Source organism: Podarcis melisellensis (genome assembly GCF_964234715.1).
Source record: "Podarcis melisellensis genome assembly, chromosome: 2".
Lineage (NCBI taxonomy): Eukaryota > Metazoa > Chordata > Lepidosauria > Squamata > Lacertidae > Podarcis > Podarcis melisellensis.
Window position 1 is genome coordinate 6669038 of NC_138529.1, and position 21571 is coordinate 6690608.

The 21571-nt window shown below is 45.8% G+C and overlaps 1 protein-coding gene across 1 annotated transcript; it reads left to right on the forward strand.

Annotated features, from left to right (window-relative positions):
• The first annotated feature begins 12081 nt into the window (after nt 1–12081).
• On the forward strand, nt 12082–20508 carry RND1 (Rho family GTPase 1). The gene is made up of 5 exons (XM_081899239.1): nt 12082–12332; nt 13010–13097; nt 14888–14997; nt 17866–18000; nt 19479–20508. The coding sequence occupies exons 1-5, from the start codon at nt 12213–12215 to the stop codon at nt 19722–19724; spliced, it is 699 nt and encodes a 232-aa protein (XP_081755365.1). The 5' UTR covers nt 12082–12212; the 3' UTR covers nt 19725–20508.
• The last annotated feature ends 1063 nt before the right edge of the window (nt 20509–21571 follow it).

The window sequence follows — 21571 nt, forward strand, 5'->3', positions numbered from 1 at the left end:
CTGGTGCAAGGCTCCAATCTGGATTGAGAGCACATTCTGGACTGGGACTCCAGCTGTTGTTTTTTAAATTCAAAATCAAAGTGGCCAGTTTAAGCAGGATTTGGGTTTCTTCTTTATAGTATAATAAATATAAGATGTATTTTGGTGATAATGTTGCTGGAAGTGAATAATAATAATAATAATAATAATAATAATAATAATAATAATATAATAATAATAATAATAATAATAATAATAATAATAATAATAATAATAATTATTATTATTATTATTTTTATTTATATCCTGCCCTCCCCAGCCGAAGCCGGGCTCAGGGCGGCTAACAACAATAAAACAGTACAAAAGTACAGCACAAACAACACTCTAAAACCATTCATTATAAAATTAATTTATTCAAGCCACTGGCAACCATTGGGCCAGAGCTCCGCGAAGATTGCCGAGGGAGGGAGTCAGGCTGTGTCCTGGCCAAAGGCCTGGTGGAACAGCTCTGTCTTGCAGGCCCTGCGGAAAGATGTCAAGTCCCGCAGGGCGTTCCACCAGAGCGTTCCACCAGATCGGAGCCACAGCCGAAAAAGCCCTGGCTCTGGTTGAGGCCAGCCTAACTTCTCTGTGGCCTGGGACCTTCAAGATGTTTTTATTTGGGGACCGTAAGTTTCTCTGTGGGGCATACCAGGAGAGGCGGTCCCGTAGGCTGTTAAATTTGGGGAGAAAATGAAATTGAACCATTAAGATAAAAAGGAAGGGTTGAGACGGCGGAGTTTTGATGTTATGAAGTTGGTTATTACTAGTTCCTATTTCTTTATTTTCACAAAAGTTTGAAATGCAGTTTACAGGAACCAATAACCAGCCTTACCATCGGATCACCGTTGGTAGCAGGGAATCAAGACTTCTGAGTGCTTGTTCTGCCTTGGGAGATGTATGTGGAACTACTCAGGAACAATGTCCAGAGCCAAATTTAGTGACAAGCTGCCCAGCTGACTGCTGGGGGAGCCAGCTCAGCAGATAGTTTTCATGGGCTCTCTACTCAGCTATGAAGACCTGGAACAAAGCATTTCCTCTATTTCTGCCCTGTTCCAACCTGCTACCAGGCATGGAAACCTCCGAAGACAAACCCAACACCCCACAGGTCAAGAACCTTGTGGACGAGGCAGTGTTAAGGCAGTGGCAGGTCTTGGGGTCTTAAATTTCTGCAGCGCCCTGTGCAACACCAAATTCTGGCGCCCCTCCACCTGTCGCGCTCCATTGTAAATCCTGGTTGTGGCACCCAAGGGACTGGTTGGACCTGCTAGAGAATCCCTGGGGCTGTGGAGGAGGAAATGGAACCACCCCACTGGTTCTCAAAGATGCTGGCGCCAAAAGGTTTGGGATCAGGCTGAAGAGCAATGAGGTGGCAGGCCTCTACAGACCAGAGTCTACTTGTGAGTAAGCATTCCCTGAAACTCCTTGACTGAGGTCAGGAGGCCAGAGTACATAAGGCATCCTCTCTCTTGGAGGTTACCCTTTCTGTTTCTTTCTTAATGGAAAGTTTTGAGATTGGTCTGGTAAGAAACAAAGGAATAAGCCAAAAGTTGGCAAAGGCATTTTTGGCTGAAACACCTAAAGAACCCATCCCTTTTCTGGCATCTGTGAGATTCATTTCTCTTATTTGCAGCTCCTCCCTCTTGGGCCTTCAAGTTATTGGTCTAGTTCCCCTGCCTTACTGAACGCTCTGTATTGATATTGGACTGGTTCCTGAGCTTGCTTCCGAATCATGTTTGGACCTACACTGATTCCCTGCACTTGACCTTTATTTGATTTAGACTGTACTGTTCTGGGAACTTCCTGAATCAGTGAGTGCTTAGGTGAGAGGCTTACAGTGCTGGATTTACATTTAAGCTAAATAAGCTATAGTTTAGGGCCCCACTCTATTTGGGGCCACCAAAAAATTAAAGGAAAAAGGAACTGCATGTACATTTCAAAATATAAGATGAAAAACAAATACTGTAAAATCAAACTTACATACAGCAACAGTATTTTGTGTTGTGTAGGCTCCTATTATGTAAGTAATGCGCTCCACCTGCTAGCCTGCTCCCTAAAATATCACTGGTTTGCTCATTTCCATATAGCATATATTCAACACAAAAAACAGCAACATTTTGTTGTTGAGAAAGGACAGCTGCACATATAAAGGGCCCCATTACCTTCAGTAGCTATGGGCCTCATCAAACCTAAATCCGGCCCTGGAGGCTTATACCTCCTGAAGCTAGGACCCAAGTCACTGAGGGCACCTTCTGGAGGATTGCAATTTCCTAAGTTCAGGGTAGGAGTGTACATCCTTATGCAGCCAAAAACACACAAGAGCACAAGAGGGAGGGATCAGTGGGCTCAGTGGAACCCCAGGTTTTGCAGGAGTACAAAAAGTACTGTACTGTACAGGTGAAACTCGGAAAATTAGAATATCATTTATCAAGTTCATTTATTTCAGTAATTCAACTTAAAAGGTGAAACTAAAATATGAGATAGACTCATGACATGTCAAGCCTTTATTTGTTATAATTGTGAAGATCATGGCGTACAGCTGATGAAAACCCCAAATTAACAATCTCAGAAAATTAGAATATTAAATGAAATCAGCAAAACAAGGACTGCAAATAGAGCAATATTGGACCTCTGAGAAGTAGAAGCATGCATATGTACTCAGTACTTGGTTTGGGCCCCTTTTGCATCAATTACTGCCTCAATGCAGCGTGGCATGGATGCTATCAGCCTGTGGCACTGCTGAGGTGTTACGGAAGACCAGGAAGCTCTTCTGCATTGCTCGGTCTCATGTCTCTCATCTTTCTCTTGGCAATGCCCCATAGATTCTCTATGGGGTTCAGGTCAGGCGGGTTTGCTGGCCAGTCAAGCACAGTAATCCCATGGGCATTGAACCAGGTTTTGGTACTTTTGGCAGTGTGAGCAGGTGCCAAAGTCCTGCTGGAAAATGAACTCAGCATCCCCATAAAGCTCATCTGCGGAAGGAAGCATGAAGTGCACCAAAATCTCCTGGACCAACACCAGCTGATGACATGGCTCCCAAAATCAACACAGACTGTGGAAACTTCACACTGGACTTCAAGCATCTGACATTGTGTGCCTCCCCATTCTTCCTCCAGACTCTGGGTCCTTGGTTTCCAAATGAGATGCAAAAGCTGCTCTGATCAGAAAAGAGCTTTGGGGGAGGGCGGAGGGATCTTTGCACCACAGTGCCAGATATGCTTAAGACGGCCCTGGTAAGAAGAAGAAAAACTAAGGGGAGGGATTGCTGCAGAACCACCCAATCAGCATTGAGCATGCTCAGTGGACACAACATGTTGAGTGAATGTTGGGGGGTAGGGGGAGGAAAACCCCAGAGATTGGGAGAGAGAAGGAATGAAGTATCCTAGAAGAAGGTTGTGTGTCAGGAATACTGAACAGGAGCACTCCACACATTTTGTGGCAGGTCCCACTTGTAGTCCAAATCGTTTATTTTCCCTTGTAAAGCTGGTGGCCAGCAATCCACTGTTGTTCGTTTATTTTATTTTATTTACATAATCAATGCCTGTTTGAAAACTGGGTGCACACACAAGCAATTGTGATCAGATCAATGTATGCAAATGTGATCAGCTTGTATTTAAACTACATTAAAATCATTAAGTGGGCTGCATATATACAACACAAGGTATCCAAAAGTTGAATCTATAGGGATGGGGCACGAGATGATTTCTGTACAGTGTGCCATTTGGTCAAAGGCCACTGTTGGCCACACAAAGGAGATTGAGAGCCAGCAGGGCTGTTTCCCTCCTTGCCCATCTTCGAAATGGGTCCAAGGGCTAAAGATATAGGTAATGGGTGTCTGTATAATTGATCTCAATTTATTGCCTGTAGGTTGTAGGGAATTTTTTTTTATAGCTCTGTGCCTCAGTTTCCCTATCTGTTCTATGAAAGGCAATTCATAAGCTCAACTCTTTGAACAGCAGAGAGCAAGCTCTTTTCATCCCGTCCCCAAATGCTCAGACCGATTTGCAGCCCAGCTGCAAAAGTGATGTGAATTATCTGATGTTGCTAATGACAGGAACTAGACTGTGAATCAACACCTAGAACAGAAAGTGGAAGATGTCACACCTCTTTGACACATGAGGGCCAAATCTGTTTCAAGTGACTATCCATGATAAGCTATTTTCGAATTCTGCTTTCTGGCTCAGTTAATGGGAAGAGACACTGGGAATTTCCACGGCATATTGGCTGGCCAGAACCGACCCCCCTTTGCTCTCTGCAGCAGCATTGGTTCCCTCCCAAAAGAAATCCACTGGGCCAGATCTGTTTGAATTTTAAGAAAACGAGTCTAGGCTTTGGGGCAGGGTGGGTGGATGAAGAACCACTTAATATATTTTATTTGGTTGCTGGCATTATTCTCTTTTTCTTTATTGTTTTGTCATCTGTAACAAAACGTTTTAACAACGGGTTGCTGTGTTTCACTATTCTATTTCATAAGCTGTTTTGAGCATAAAAATTCATAGTATAAATGAAAACTAAATCATATTACTTTTTTGAAATTGCAACTTGTATCGCACTTTGTCTCCTATGTTGAAAAGAAGGTGAGCAGTTCTGTTTCATTTCACTTGGCACCTCCATTGAATTTCTTCTTCCTGCCCAACATCCTGAAATGACAGTCATGAATATTGCAATCCTATGCTTGTTTACTCCCAGTAAAGCCCCACGGAGTTAGAAACACAGGAAGCTACATTATTCCAGACCAGAATATTTGTCCACCAAGTCCAGTATTGTCTACTGGCAGCTCTTCTCCAAAGTCTCGAGCAGAGGTCTTTCCCACATGACTTGCTCCTGGAAGCTTGTAACTAAAGACGCCAGGAATTAAAACTACAGCCTCCTCCATTCATAGTATTTGCCTTCATATGGCACTGCAGTCCATCTCCAGTATCAATGTGCAATAAGACATCCTGGCAAGCATGCTTTGGATTGCACCCTTAACCTCACTGAAAAAACATGCACATAGTTGGAGGGTATGTCTGGTGTTGGCAACCACTACTTTTGGTGAAAGTGGGTGGCCCTTTACATATCCTCCAACATTTTTCCAATGAAAATAGGGACATCCTATTCCATAATTATAATAATTTTATTATTTCTACCCAGACCATCTGACTGGGTTGCCCCAGCCACTCTGGGCAGCTTCCAACATAATAAAGCATAATAAAACATTAAACATTAAAAAAAACCTTATACATAGCTGCCTTCAGGTGTCTTCTAAAAGCTGTATAGTTATATCTCCTTGGCTTGGGGGGAGGTGTCGCATAACTCCATACCCTCCAACATTTCTCTGATAAAAATAGGGACATCCTAAGGAAAAGTGGGACATTCTGGTGAAGGACTTCTGGGAATTGATTTATAATGAGATGAAAAAAAAGTTGAAATATACATTTGTTAAAAAACCAGAAGCCCTTCTATTGGGTATTGTGGGTACAGAAATTCATAAGAATGATAAAAAACTGTTTTTAATATGCAATAACTGCAGCAAGGACACTGTTAGCCCAAAGATGGAAACAAGAAGAAATGCCAACTAAAGAAGACTGGCAAGAGAAATTGATGAAATATGCCAAGATGGCGAGAGTAACTGGGAAAATTCAGAACCAGCAGGACCAGACTTTCCTAAAGGAATGGAAGAAGTTTTCGACATATCTGGAAGGCAATTGTAATCAATTGATACCGCTTGTAGGGTTAAAAGAAGTTTTGTAAGGAGTAATTTATAAATTATTGTGAAGAGAACTAAGAACAGATGTATTGGGAATCTGAGTTTATAGCAATAACTATAGTAACAAAATGCATAATTAGAAAGACTTTAGAAAACCATCAGTCGAGGTTGAAGGAAGTCTCAGGCTGTGATAGCCAAAAAAATTGAAAGGATGTTTAAAGGATGTTATGCTGGAAAATATGTGTAAAAACTAATAAAAAAATATTTATAAAAAAAGAAGAAAAAGTGGGACATTCTGGGATCAAGTCAGAAATCGGAATGGCTTCTTTAAATTTGGGACTGTCCCCAGAAAAAAGGGACACTTGGAGGGTCTGTACTTATTCTCTCCTTTGTCCCTTCCTCCCCATAGAAGGGCCTTTCACTCCTAAATAATAAATGTCACTGCACCGGGCAATGCGCAGAGCTGCTGCCTCCCTGACTCAAGGACAGGGACACAAAACAAACTCGGAGGGAGTTGCCTCTTGCAACGTACGTGAGAGACCTAAGGCTAAGGACTTAAGGGGGAAATAACCCAAATCAACGCTCTGCAGCTGGCTATTGTGCGCTATTGTGCAATTCACTTAGCCACCAGCCCCACCCTTGGGGGCCATCAGTGAGCAGCAGTGATATGTGACATTATTAATAAGAAGCTACTGCTCCCAGGGGCTTTCAGTATCTGAGGCTGCCTCTGAATTTCAGTGGTTGGGGGAACAAGAATAGGAGAGTACAGTTGGGCTCATGTCCTGTCTTTGGGCTTCCCAGAGGCAACTGGTTGGCCAGACTAGATGTGCCATTAGTCTAATCCATGGGTAGTCAAACTAAGGCCCAGGGGCCAGAACCAGCCCAATCGCCTTCTAAATCCAGCCCAGGAATCAGCGTGTTTTTACATGAGTAGAATGTGCCCTTTTATTTAGAATGCATCTCTGGGTTATTTGTGGGGCATAGCAATTCGTTCATTTCCCCCCTCAAAATATAGTCTGGCCCCCCACAAGGTCTGAGGGACAGTGGACCGGCCCCCTGTTGAAAAAGTTTGCTGACCCCATCCCTGGGCACCTTTGGGAGGAAAGGCAGGATAGACATGTAATTCAGTACATTGAACAAACAAATAAACCCAGAAGGACTCTCTTTCTGTCCTTATGATCTTTGACAGCTTGATGCCCAGCACACACCCAACAGCTCCAGCTTTCCTTAGCATGCAGTTGCTAGACGGGGGTCTTGTAGTCTGGGCAGCCTTGGACCTCCATATGTACTGCCTAGCCTTGCGCCCCAGAGAGGTAACTTTGGTGCTTGTTGTTTAGTCGTTTAGTCGTGTCCGACTCTTTGTGACCCCCTGGACCAGAGCACGCCAGGCACTCCTGTCTTCCACTGCCTCCCACAGTTTGGTCAGACTCATGTTTGTAGCTTTGAGAACACTGTCCCACCATCTCGTCCTCTGTCGTCCCCTTCTCCTTGTGCCCTCCATCTTTCCCAACATCTTTTCCAGGGAGTCTTCTCTACTAACAGCAAAAACCACTAGGGAGGCAGCAGTTACAGCTTGCCGGTCTCTGCAGCCACAGAAGGTACTGTGATTCTCCAACAGCTTGACTTCACTCCTGGAGATGCATTTCATGGTCTTTCAAGACTGTTGGATGCCAACAATTGTTGTTGTTCAATAACTGATAATAACTGAATAAGATTTTGTGAGACTGGGAAGCTGACCAGACTCCTGTTGTATGTACAGTGGTACCTCGGGTTAAGTACTTAATTTGTTCCGGAGGTCCGTTCTTAACTCAAAGCTGTTCTTAAGCTGAAGCACCACTTTAGCTAATGGGGCCTCCTGCTGCCACCAGAGCACGATTTCTGTTCTTTTCCTGAAGCAAAGTTATTAACCTGAAGCACTATTTATGGGTTAGCGGAGTGTGTACCCTGAAGCGTATGTAACCTGAGGTACCACTGTACAGGCCCAGGGCAACTGTGTGTTGGTACTTATGTGTTCTTTTTGACAGGGATGTTGAAAGCAAATTCTGTATAGCTTCTCCTTCTCAGGACGGTGGATGGGACCAGATGATTTCTCCCTCTGCCATATATAAGGGAACTTTGTAGGAGAATCTCTAGTTGAAAGAATCTAGCTGCATTTTAAAGCCTAGGTAAATTATTGAGATCCTAGGCATACACCAAGACAGCTCTTTAAATTGGGTGACATTATTGTCAAATTACTCAGTTTAGTTAGTGAGTCTCAACAGCTCAGACAGTGAGCCACTTAAGCAAACATGAGTCCAGCAAACATGACACAAATTTGGATTCCTCTCTGCTGGAACAATGTAAAAACTATCTATTAGAAATGCAACAAAGATTACCTCCATCTCACCGGAAAGACACTTGGTCAGTTCACAAGCATTAAGCAAGGTGAGAAGTTCACTCCAGCCAGTTCCAAACATCAGTGGCGTTGGGACCATTGACTAAAAAGTGGCAACCAAATGCCCACTATAGCCTTCAAAACTCAGCTTGGTTCAGTCCCAGTTTGTGGACAAGTATAAGAAGGCAACATACTTAGATCACTGCTGGGAATAGGATGAGTGTGATCCCCCTAGATTAGAGGCAGGATCCCATTCCGGGTCTTGGTCTTATTGTTTATCCCTGCCCATTCCTGGGCAGTTACATCATCATATTTACTCTGGAGCCATTTAAGACACAAACACATCTAAAACGGTATGTTTTGCTGAGCCAGCTTGGTCCTTAGAAGTTGCAAGCTTGAAAACTACATGTCTCCCCCCCTCCCTTTAGGCAAAAGTGTTCAAAGCAATGTGCCATCATCTGCCATGTTGTCATATTACACTTAATTATGTGTATGGTCCTCTGCTGCTGCTGCTGGGGCTCATATCCTGTTTGCCATCCAAGCCCTACATGAATTCCCAGTAAAGTCTGTTTGCTTCTCCTGTTATTAGAGCAATCTGCTTCCATGTCTGAGAGAAAGGTGACTTTCCAGGAGTGGAATTTGCCACGGGACAGATTGTTTGGAGGGGCAAAGAATCTGGGTTTGTTTTGGGGGCGTTGCCTAAAAATTGTTGGTGTGACAACAGAGATGGCTCTCTTGGGCTATCATTACACACATGGCCACAATATAGTGGTGCAGCTTGGCCCTTAATCACCAGGTCGAACAGAATTTCCTTGATAGTGAAGAGGGTTAGAATGTTTGTGTTTTCTCAGTCACTGACCCAAAGTCCAGTAAAGGTGTTTCAACTGCTTCACATAAAGGTAAAGGGACCCCTGACCATTGGGTCCAGTCATGGCCAACTCTGGGGTTGCAGCGCTCATCTTGCTTTACTGGCCGAGGGAGCCGGCGTACAGCTTCCGGGTCATGTGGCCAGCATGACTAAGCCGCTTCTGGCGAGCCACAGCAGCGCACAGAAACGGCGTTTACCTTCCCGCTGGAGTGGTACCTATTTATCTACTTGCACTTTGACGTGCTTTTGAACTGCTAGGTTGGCAGGAGCAGGGACCGAGCAACGGGAGCACACCCTGTTGTAGGGATTCGAACCGCTGACCTTTTGATTGGAAAGCCCTAGGCTCTGTGATTTATACCACAGCACCACCCGCATCCCTAACTGCTTCACATACTGGTCCCCAAAACAAAAAAGGGTGGGACACTTAGTTATTTTAAAATACTGATCTGATTCACCATTCCTAGCCACAATCTGACCATAATTCACCAGTGACCATGAGTCTGACTCAGCATCGAGTTTCTCATGGTATATGTGCACTTGGGAACCTCAGATCCTCCAAGTGTCCCTATTTTCTAGGGACGTCCCTGATTTAGAGAAGCCGTCCCAGTTTCTGATTTGATCCTGGAATGTCCTGCTTTCCTTATTTTCTCCCTATTTTCACTGGAGAAATGTTGAAGGTATGGAGGTATCCAACCCCTGAGCTGTCTGAAGGCAATCTTGTATAGGGAAGCGTTTTTTTAAAAATGTTGAATGTTTTATGATGTTTTTATATACGTTGCAAGCTTCCCAGAGTGCTGGGGCAACCAAAAAAATGTGGGGGGTATAAATAGTAAATGTTTCATTATGTAATGGGACATCCCTATCTTCACTGGAGAAATGTTGGAGGGTATGGAACCTAAAAATTGGTTGGATGTGGGATGAGGCACATCACTCAAACTATATTTTTATTTTTAACCAAAAGCAGGCATGGGGGACGTCCCCACACTCCTGATCTGGATGAGTGCATTTGCGATATACTGCAAACAGCACAGTCAGCAACCAATCACCACCAGGAAGAGCAATTTTTAGTGGGAAAGTGGTGCTGGGACCAATTTGGATCAGGAGGTCAGCATCAGATTGGGCTCCACCCTCTATGACAGGAACAAGACTGGTAAAAGAAAAGTAAAGAATAATGTAACAAGTAGGTTAGCTTGCCACAGAAACTGGTATGCATTAACCAGAGCAGCAGCAGGACAAGTCAGGACTTGATCTAATTGAGATCACGTATCAGTTTCGCTTTGTGTCACTCTGCTGTTTCTCTGTGTTTCCTACAGGGGGCGTTGTTTCCTTTTTTTCCTTAGAGCTAAAATGAAATTTTGTATAAATTTCTCAACATTTAGAGAAACAATGGAGAAAACTGAATGTCTTTCTCAAACTTATTTTCTTGAACCTACAAATATTATCAAAATATTCTTTCTCGTCTGAAATACAGACTCAGATATTTACAGATTATTATCTGGGAACATCTGGAGCAAAGGGGAGGACCAACCATGACTTTAAAAAATTGTTTTTCATTGAACTGTGGGTGATATTCAACTAAGTCATATTCAGAGTACACCCACTGGTGAATGGACTTAAGCCCACTGCTCTGATTATAGCCAGCCCTGGATATTATTGCTATGTATAATTCTATCATTAAGGTGAGATCACACAGACTCACACATGCAGACTCACCAAGTATCTCAAAGCACATATCTCAAAGACTGTACTTGAGGCTTACATCAAAAATGATAATACAAATGCAGATGTTGAGATTTCTAGATTTAGGGGTGGTTTTGAAAGACGAAAAAGAAACAAAACATACAAAAGAGTACTCAAGACAATACGTCCCAGGAAAAGATGTGCATTGACAAAAGTGTGATTTGTCGTTGTACAAAGCAAGGCAGATCATCAAAGCATTCTTGACGGAGCAGGTTACAATATTGTAGGGAAACACCTGGCATTAAGATATCCATTGCTTCCCCATCACCTTCCTTTTCCTTCCCTTCTCATCCCACCTAATCAAATTAAATCAAGCCCAAGCCTTCTGTATGCCTGGGTTGGTGTTTGCTGTGCCTCATCAACATACAGAATAAACCTATACCATAAACATGTTTTGTGTTCCCAGTTCCTTTACCTGCAACATACAAGTATGTTTTCCAGCCAGGGAAACAGCCATACCCTCTGAAAACTACCAACCAGCTGATTCTGCCGTCTGCCTCTTTCTATTGTTGAGCTATTTTTAACCTGGAAGCCGGCAGAAAATGAATTATTAACTTGCTATAAAAAAACCCAGGCCCGAGTTAGGACAGATTTCGGGATCTGTGTAAATGAATTCAAAGTTGAGCATTTGAATGACACTTGTTTGGGGAGCAAGACTATTTGGCAGGATGTTGTCCATTTCCTCCTACGTGTGACACTGAAACAAAACAAAACAAAAAAAACATTGTTTGGTCATTAAACCAACACACTTAGTCACTGGTTGATTAAAAAAAAATCCTGACAACTCCTAGGACAGCTCAGTCAATAGAGCATGAGGCTCTTAATCTCAGGATCGTGGGTTTGAGCCCCATGGTGGGCAAAAAGATTCCTGAATTGCAGAACTAGATGACCCTCGTAGTCTCTTCTAACTCTACAATTCTATGATTCCAACTCTCTTTCCAAAACCTAACCTTCAAGCCTGCTCCACCTCTAGCCACGTGAAAAAGCAAACACCAAGGACCCCTTTTAAATGAGTTACACTTAGAACCATAGAACCTCTAGACCTGGAAGGGAACCCCAGAGGCATCTAGTCCAACCCCCTTTAATACAAGGATCTCAGCTTGATTTGCCCCACGGTGCCTTGAAGGCTCTCCTTTTGCCGTAACCTGCCTCTCCCCCAATTGTACCCTGAGCCCGAAAGGTGAGAAATCCTTCCAGGCCCCGGAATGTATCTTTAACCTGAGGAGGAAGGAGGGAAAGAAACTCTGACTCAGCCACCTTGGTCTCTATCACTGGCCACCAGGTTGGAGCCCGGCCTCTCCTGGTTGGCTGCGCGGAGTCCCGCCTCCGCTGGTCATTGGCGTCTCCTATCATCTATAAAGGTAGCCTCCCCCGCCCGGCCGGGCTTAGTTAGAGTCCTGCAGCCGGGGAAGGAGGGAGGCAGCGCGCGCCAGCAGCCGGGAGTCGCGCCGGGATTTTCTCCGTTCCCTTTTGCGCTGCAGAGACGTTGCCCGGTGCGCCCCGCTTCGCCCCTCGACGCCGTCATGAGGGAGAGGAGAGCGCCTCAGCCGGTGGTGGCCCGCTGCAAGCTGGTTCTCGTCGGGGATGTGCACTGCGGGAAGACTGCCATGTTGCAAGTGCTGGCCAAGGATTGCTACCCGGAGGTAAGTGGACCTGCCGGGATCGGGGCCTCCGCTTGCAGGAGGCGTCGGGGGTCGGGCCTGGGGCTGGCCTGGATCGCCGGGGTGGAGACGTCGCATCGCCCAAAGCGCCCCATCTTTCTTCGGCCGGCGCCCTGCTTTTCACTTTCGGGAAGCTCCGACGCAGCGGCTCCCGATCCCGACTTAGCTTCGACGGCGTGACGGCGTCCCGCGCCTCCAGGGACTACGATGCGACGTTGCCTCCCCGGCTTTCCACAGGCCGGCTTCGGGTTTTGCCTTGGGCACCGATTCTCTTTTCTGTGGAGCTGAGCGCCGGAGAGGGCTTGCTGTTTCAGAAGGGGCGCGCGCGTTGCTGTCGTATCTCATCTGCTCGCACAGCAGGCAATATGGCCTCGGCGCCCCCCCCCCCCTTTTCTGTGAAATGGGCTTGATGCACATAGCTGCGCACTAACCGGCTTCTGCCCATCGGCGTCTGATGATGCGTGGATGGGGTGTCCGGACACCCACAACGTCGGGGGCTGACCCCACCGCTGTTGGTACTTGAAGGTACTGCCCTCCCTGCCCTTCGCATCCTTGGACATCGGTGACATTCTCCTGGCAGAGCTTGACACTGTAGCTGACAGTTCTTCCACCAAACAAGTTATAGCTAATGCCTTTGTGTATCTTGTCTCCATTGCTAGACATACGTGCCCACGGTTTTTGAGAACTACACGGCGTGCCTGGAGACGGAGGAGCAACGGGTGGAGCTCAGTCTGTGGGACACATCTGGTGAGTCCTCCTTTCCCCTTCTGGACTCTGCCCCACTGCTAAGGACCAAGCTACATCCTTTGGCTATGCTGCAGTCAAGCAGCCTTTCTAGAGGGGGTAACTTGTGGCAATAATAAGAATAATTCAACTTGTATACCGCCCTTTTAATAAGATCCCAGAAAGGTGAACAATACAAGTGAATCAGTTCAGAGAACAGATAGAGATGAGGAAGTGAGGATTTCTCAAGGGCTCAGTGTGGGGTGAGGCGTGGGGAGGATCCTGTCTAGTCGATGTTTGTCTCTTGGTCTACCTTAGCTTTGGGTATGGGGGAATACAGTGATAATAGTGGGTGTGGATTAAATTCTATTCTACCCACCTAGATCTAAGGGAAGGACCTTGCCAGCCTGAGTAAATGGCTTTGAATCATGTGTGTCTTAGTTAGAAGGGGTGGGGGGGGTTTCTTCATAATTCAGAGCTTTGGGGGTGGGGAGAACGTGTTATGCACTGCAGTCCTGAGCTGAAAAAAGGGGACATCTAGCATTGGTATGCAGAGCTGATGGCTCCTGCAAAGGAGGGAGGAGTAGGTGAGGCAAAGACTTTAGACCATCTTAGAGTTGGTATTCTGGCCAAAAAAGAACCAAGACCCCGTGTTTAGGGGATGCTGCCCTAAAAAGCAACTTGTTTGTGAGTGTGCACAGCTGGACAGCTGTGTGCAATATCTTAAATCTGCCCTTCTAGCCGTTAGCATGAGAGGCTCCAGTCCCTCAGGGCTGAAGTAAAAATGCAGTAATCCTCTTTCCTGCCACCCCCACTCGGCTTCCCCAACACTCCCGTTTGTTCCCACATCTTCTGCAGCCTCTGAAAGCTGCTGAAAGGTCTGTGATCTTCCAGCTTTGCCTATTATTTCATTCCCCCCCCCCTCCTGTGGAATGCAGAGGGGAGGAGATTTGTCCATTGTGTGCATGTTAAGGAGGAGGGATCCCAGGGCAGAGGGGGCTTGGGGTGGACTTTGGTCTTGAAATTGGGAGGAAATGGACACTAACAATAAGGGGCTCTCAAAGGGTATTGTGTGTGCGCGCGTGGAGAGGGGTGTAGTGGAGTTGCCCTAGCAACCGGGGATGGGGAATGGCTGCAGCATCCCCTCTTTTGAAGGGGGCTGGAGGTGGTGGGGGTCCCTGGCTACTCGGATCCCCCTTGTTGCCATGGTGATTGTGCTGGTGCAGGGAGCCAGGGGCTGCTTGCTATTCTGGGCACGCAGCGTCTGGGCTGCAGAAGCATTTTGGATGCTGCTGCTGCTGCTGCTTCGAAGAGGGGGGGGGGTGCTGTGCGATCCTATTCCTCTTCTTCCACCCCTTTGCATCTACGCAGCAGTTCCCCACCTCCAGTTCTTGCATCCGTAACATCCCTTGCACATATGCAACCTTTTTTTATCTATTCTCGCTGATGAGTGGGGTTGCTAAGCAACCCGTTCCTCCCTGTATGTTGCATTCCCCCCCCCCAAAAAAAAATCCCTGGGAAAAATGGGAGCCCTGCACCCCCCCCTCCTGCCCTCAATACGGCTTGTGCAGAAGGGTAGTGGAGAGATGGCCTTGGTTATATAAACCCTGGTGAAGCTATTCCTTGAGAAGGCTGAATATTAAAATGGGTGTGAGTGAGCATGCAGAGCCCTGCAATGTGGAGGGGAGGGTGGGTGGGTTCTTTTTACTTTCACCTAAAAGGCTTATTCGAATCGGATGCTGCTTACTGGCTTTGATTTGGTGGAGGTGGGAGAGAGTGTCCTGAGCTGGTTCATGACCTTCCTCTCTGCACAGGATCCCCATACTATGACAATGTGCGCCCCCTGTGCTACAGCGACTCCGATGCGGTCCTGCTCTGCTTTGATGTCAGCCGCCCTGAGACCATGGACAGTGCACTGAAGAAGGTGAGAGAGATGTGGGCTCGTCCCCATTCCCTGCCTCCCCCTTACGGCCTGAGGGTCGGATTGGGGGTACCGGCTGGCACGGAGTTTAATGCTCCACAAGCCAGACTTATATGCCTCCTGGGAAGAGAGGCATCCTTAAGGGGGTCATTGGTCCCTGACCTACATGGGAAGCATCCATGCTTCCTCTCAGATCTTGTGAAATCTATGAGCATCCAGGCATAGTTATACCGGGGGGGGGGGGGGAGAACCTCTAATGCAGGCCCCCCAGTGTAGATTCATAGAACTGTAGAGTTGGAAGGGATGATGAGAGCAGGGCCAGGCAGAGGCCCAGGCCAGGTAAATAATGTGCCCCCTCTTTTTTTACCCCAGGGATAATTGAAGTCTTACAAATAAGTAAATAATTTTCACAAAAGTTATGCTGACAAATAATTTTATTTCAAGGCTTGAACTGTATCTGCATATAAAGACAAAATGGAAAATTTAGATATACAATAGTGAATATGCTGACCGAGGCCCCCTTTGGAATCGGAGGCCCGGGACAAGTGGCCCATATCCCCCCCCCCCGTCTGGGCCTGCATGAGGATCATCTAGCCCCACCCCCTGCTTTGCAGGAATCTTTTTGCCCAATTTGGTCTCGAACCCATGACCCCGAGGTTAAGAGCCTTATGCTCTACCAGCTGAGCTATCCCAGCTGTACAGGGGGAATTGGCTCCATGTTAATATTTCTTCCGTTTTAACTTTACATGCAGATATACACAATACTGAGAGCTATTTACGCCTGGGCATACACAAGCACAATATAAACGAGGTGCCCAACTTTATTATGGAGTCTGCCCATTCTGCGAAACTCTTCCCTGTGTTTCCTCCCACCCCTCCCCAACCACTGTTTGGAGAAGAATGGCCTTCAAGACTACAGATGGTCTTGGAGATCCAGGTTGTCTGGGAGAATTATGGGACAATAGTTTGGTGGGGGTTTTTGAAAATAATATTTATTAAAGTTTTAAAAGTTACAAAAAGAAAAAATAAAAACACCATATTAAACAAAAACAAAACAGCACATCACAATAAGGAAAGGGAAGAAAAAGGAAAAAGAACAGAAAAATAGAAACAATTAAAAAACCCATCAAACCTTCCCAAAACTTATCTTTCATTTGCTTGTTTCCTTGACCTCCTCACACCTCCCTTTTTTGTATTCTAGTTCGGTTAACTATTTCAGCAAATCCTTTCCATCTTTTCCAATTTTTGTCCTGTAATTTATCTTAATATAATGTAACTTTACTTTCCCTCCTTTCACCAATTAACAGTCTGTTTTTTCCTAAACCTTTATAACATTTTTGCTAAAACCACATAACTTCATTCCAACATCCTTCTAACATTCATTAATTTTACAATGTTTCTGTAGATAGTCTTTAAATTTCTTCCAATCTTCCTCCACCGACTCTTCTCCCTGGTCTCGGATTCTGCCGGTCATTTCCGCCAGTTCCATGTAGTCCATCACCTTCATGGGACAATAGTTTGAAAGGCCATAAAACACAGCATGGGAAGCTGCCTCACCCAGCGTTGTCTATTTTGACTTGGCATCCGCTCTCAAGCCCTACCTAGGGCTGCCGTGGATTGAACCTGAAACCTTCTGCATGCAAAGGAGGACTGCTGAGCCCAGGGCCCTGCCTAATATCTTGTGTCCCCAGAGTTGAAAGTGACTTGCCACATCATCTAGTTATTCTCTCCTTTCAGCCACCTAAACAAATGCATGTCTGCCTCTCCTTAAAGGCCTCCAGCACCCACAATTTCTACATCCCATATGGACAATTGGAAATGGATAGTGCTGCTGTTTCCCTTACTTAACTTTTCCTCCCTGGTCTTCAATAAATACTCCAGCAAGGTATCCCTAAAGTCCTGGTCTCTATCAGCCTAACATATAAATAACAGTTTCCAACTTGAATTTCTTGCCACTTTTGAGCCGTTATATTTAGAAACATCTCTGTTCACCATCCCTTCATGTTTGTACATACTTGCTGCTTTAAATCCATGTGGAAAGTATTCTAAGCTGGCACTCCTTGGATAGTAAGGCAGCCAGTGAGTCCTGTAGTTGAGTCCCATTACTTGTGAGCCATATTGGTAGCATCTAATGGATTCTTTGGTGGATTAAAACACATTAAAAGCACAAATCCGGAGAAGTCAATTGCAAAAGGAGTATAGAATGGCTATTAAGGGGGAAATGCTATTAAGGGGGAAATGTGAGCTGATCCACTTGTTCAGGAAGCTGCAGAGTGTTCGCTGCCTGACCGCTAATCCCAAAGTTAGTGTTACTTTCTTCTGTTAGAAATTGCATTTTTTTCATAGCCTATCCTGCTCAAAGAAAGAGAGGAGGTCTTTAAAGTCTTTTGAAAGAGGTTTGGCCTAAGATATTACTATATTAACACCAAACCAACTGATCTATAAAGGATATTAGCTATTTAGGACTGTGATCCTGGTTTTTTGGGTTCTGGGGCTGCTTCTCTATTCTTATTTCCACAAAGGCTCTGTAATTCTTGTCATGCATAACTGTTCGAACTGTTGGATGGTGAGGGGGGTATAGAGATTGCTTCCAGGTGTCTATGGGAGTGGGGGGGGGGAGAGAGAACACATGTTTGAATTTTCATACAGAACTCTTGACACTCTGTTTTTTTAAAATCCCATGCCCACTGCAGAAATTAAGCAATGGCAACACCAAGTTAGACTTCTCCCAGTTAGCAAAACAGCTTGTTAAGTGAGCCCCAGAGGACAGGACAGCTTGTGTCACGGTGATGTGGCAATATCTCTACCTGGGACACGTTTTGAGTCTTGGAATGCTAAAGGGTTCAATTCCTCTTTGGTATGTTTTTCTAGTGGAAGACAGAAATCCTGGACTACTGTCCTAGCACCCGTGTGTTGCTGATTGGCTGCAAGATAGACCTGCGCACCGACCTCAGCACCTTGATGGAACTGTCTCACCAAAAGCAAGCCCCTGTCTCTTATGAACAGGTAAGGTCTGCATTTATAACCTGTAACGTACTCCACACCTACACACCCACCCCAGTATGAATCCCTTCCTTGAGCAGTAGATGCCTTCATTTTTTTAGTCTTCTGTGCTTAGGGTTTTACTTGCACCTGTAGATATGGTGGCACACATATCACACCCTAAACGGCCTCGGTCCAGTATATCTGAAGGAGCGTCTCCTCCCCCATCATTCTGCCCGGACACTAAGGTCCAGCTCCGAGGGCCTTCTGGCGGTTCCCTCACTGTGAGAGGCTAAGTTACAGGGAACCAGGCAGAGGGCCTTCTCGGTAGTGGCGCCCGCCCTGTGGAACGCCCTCCCATCAATGTCAAAGCGATAAACATCTACCTGACATTCAGAAGACATCTGAAGGCAGCCCTGTTGAGGGAAGTTTTTAATATGTGACATTTTAGTGTATCTTTCATCTTTGTTGGAAGCCGCCCAGAGTGGCTGGGGAAACCCAGCCAGATGGGCGGGGTACAAATAATAAATTATTATTATTATTATTATAAATTCAAGCTCAAATTCCTTCCTCAAATCGTTATTTTTGTTTTGTTTTGTTTTGTTTTAAGTTATCCCTCAAGGAATTTGAGCTTGAATGTGCTTCCTTGCAAACTGAAATTAGCTTTGTATACAACTTAAAAAGGCATTCTGAACATATCCTCACAAAATGATTCCAACTAAGAATGGTATTTTCAATCTGTAGATAAGTATAGATATATATCTATGCAGTCTTAGAAGTCCTAAGTTGGGTAGAATATCACTCCAATTGCATATACCAACTACAAACATTTCTTTAAAATCCACTGGGTATATAACCTACAAGCCTCTCTGCAAAGGCTTACTCCAACTATAATAAAGTGGCCTTGCTGAAATACAAATATGCTGAAGAATTTGAAATTTAATAGAACTTTGATATCTTGTATGTTGGGGGTATGGCCCTTTTGTTGGAACTTTCTTGGAACAAGCCACCGTGGGAACATCCCTCCTTGAGATGGATATTGGCAGCTTCATGGCACCTGGGCTGTGATTTGGCTGCACTGGCTATAGGACTGCCCAACTGCTCAAGTGCAATGCATTTCAGAAGGCCTACATTCTGGCATCCACATCTTGGCTTTACTGTTTGTGGTTTGTTTTGGGGAAAGCAAACCATGATCCTAGTTTCAAATGACAATCCGGACTCTGGCTTGTTTCCCAGTGGGCAGGAGTGGAGTGAGAACTTTTCATCAACATGCGCCAGTGCGCTGCATGTTCATAGTAAACCACAGTGCTCCATCTAACAATGGCTTAATAATTTTATTTAGCACATTTCTATACCACCCTTCATTGCAGTATAAAAACACAAAAATATATAGCAAACAAAATCAATGATGTGCCAACCATCTCGACATGTGTGTCTTAATTTGGAGCAGTAGCTCTGCTCCTTGGCTTGGGTCCTCATGCTCTTTTCCTTTCCCTTTTCAGGGTTGTGCTGTTGCCAAGCAGCTAGGAGCAGAAACCTACCTGGAGTGTTCGGCCTTCACATCGGAGAAAAGCATCCACAGCATCTTCCGGACAGCAGCGTCCATCTGCCTGAGCAAGCCTGGCCCCCAGCCCCCCAAGAGCCCAGCCCGAAGTTTCCCCAAGAGACTCCTCCGCTTTCCCAGCCGATCTGAGCTCATCTCTTCCACTTTCAAGAAGGAGAAAGCAAAAAGCTGCTCTGTCATGTGAAGGGGCCGCCTACTTCCGGGGAGCAGGGGGTGGCGGTGGAACCATTGCGGACACTGGGCCCTCCAGCTGGCCCTTCTGGGGTGGGGAAGGGAGAGGGCTGCCTGGCTCCCAGGGGCCAGGCCTGGAGACTCCAGAAGGATCCCATTCCCAACTTCCTCGCCGGCTTGAGCAAGCCTGCCGCCCCTTCCACATTGCAATGCTTCCCTCCATGCAGCTGCAGTGTGCGCTTCTTCCAGACAGACGTGAAGCGGGGAGGGGGAGTTTGGCTGGACTGCAAAGGTGAAGGCTGGCCCAAGACCAACCCTGCTCCGGAAAGCCTTGGGCCTTGGCATAGCAACATCGTGGACAGCAGTGGCTCTGGTGGTCGTTCCACATAGATTTGGAAGGTTCTAAAGAATCGCCCCCTTTCTGATGCACAGTTAATATCTTTGTTTGGCCCTGATCACCTCTTCCCATCAACTGCTTGTCTCCATTGCCTGTGTGAAGCAGGCCGAGTGCAGATCACTTCTCCCTTCTCTCCCCCCCCCCCCAAAAGCCTGCCGAATATTGTGTCCTTCCTTTTACCCTCCTCCCTCTAGCAGAGAGGTGTCCGGGTACCCTCTCCTTCGCCTCTGCAATTGCGGGTGGAGGGGGGTGGAGGGCAGGAGGAGGGAGTGGTTGTTTTATAGACATTGTCTCTTTGTGTATGGGAAGGAAAGGAAATGGGGCAAATCTGTTAAATGTTCAGTGTTATTAAAAGAAAAAGCTTATTTATTAATGAAAATATAATGCAGATTAACATCCACATTTGAGGGGTTTCTTATTTGTTAGTATCATTCTTGGATTTTCCTGGTCATGGAGGGAACTGGGAGAGATTGACTTGCAGATACCAAGTCCAAACCAAAGTGAGCCTTTTAGGGAATCCTTTCCCTCATTGACATGTCTTATGGTGCCTCTGTCCATTGAAATAGATCCTGGGGCATGTTCTCGAGTGAGCAGTCAGTTGGCCAAATCCGCCTCATTGATGCTATGCTTCAGTGCACTCTAGAACATACCCAATGCTCTGTGACAATGTGTGTTTCAGGAATAGCTTATTTCTAGGACAGGTTGTCTGCTGCTACAGATCTTCTGATTAGGGAATGATACAGTTCCTGCAGCAGAATTGATTGTCTTAACTGACCAGTACAATGGACAAGTCCCCATGCAATTTCTTCGTACCAAAGCCTAGCAGTACTTCTAGAGTGGAGGGGAATACAATGAATACAGCTAGAATAATATTGATTGAGGGGCATACCTTTTGCAATCTCTCTAGCTGAAGTTAATGCAAGATGATGCTAGCACTATCCAATTAAGCTGGGATGCTGGAGGTCGTCGCTCCCTTTTAAGCATCAGCTATGGAAGCGCACTTCAGTACAAAGTGGTTGCAGGTAACAATGATGTTAAATTGTACATAGCCTCCCTTCCTAGTGGTTATCTAAGTCCACACCTGGTTGTGTTCCACAGTTAACCCGCACTACAAGAAGCCTTAGCTTGAGCTGGGCTGGAATTCTGCATCCTTTCACCATGTCTAAATTGGGTTAGTGGACTATAGTATGGAAGTTTTAATCCTGTAGTTTCAAGTGGAATGGAGTGCTTTAGGTAACAGAAGCTTCTCACACGAGGCTGTCTGTACTCTTCTCTTTACCCAAAAGAGCTCACTGAGGCCTCATGACTACCTGACCTCTGCTGCTGGAAGTTAACTTGAGAATGTCTGCGGCCAGCTATTCTGCAGACAGTGGCACACCTATATAAGTTGTGATCTTGCTGTTACTGCCTGGCTGTGCTTGTGTTGCAACTGCAGCTCTCAGGAAATGGGCAGGAGCCCTACC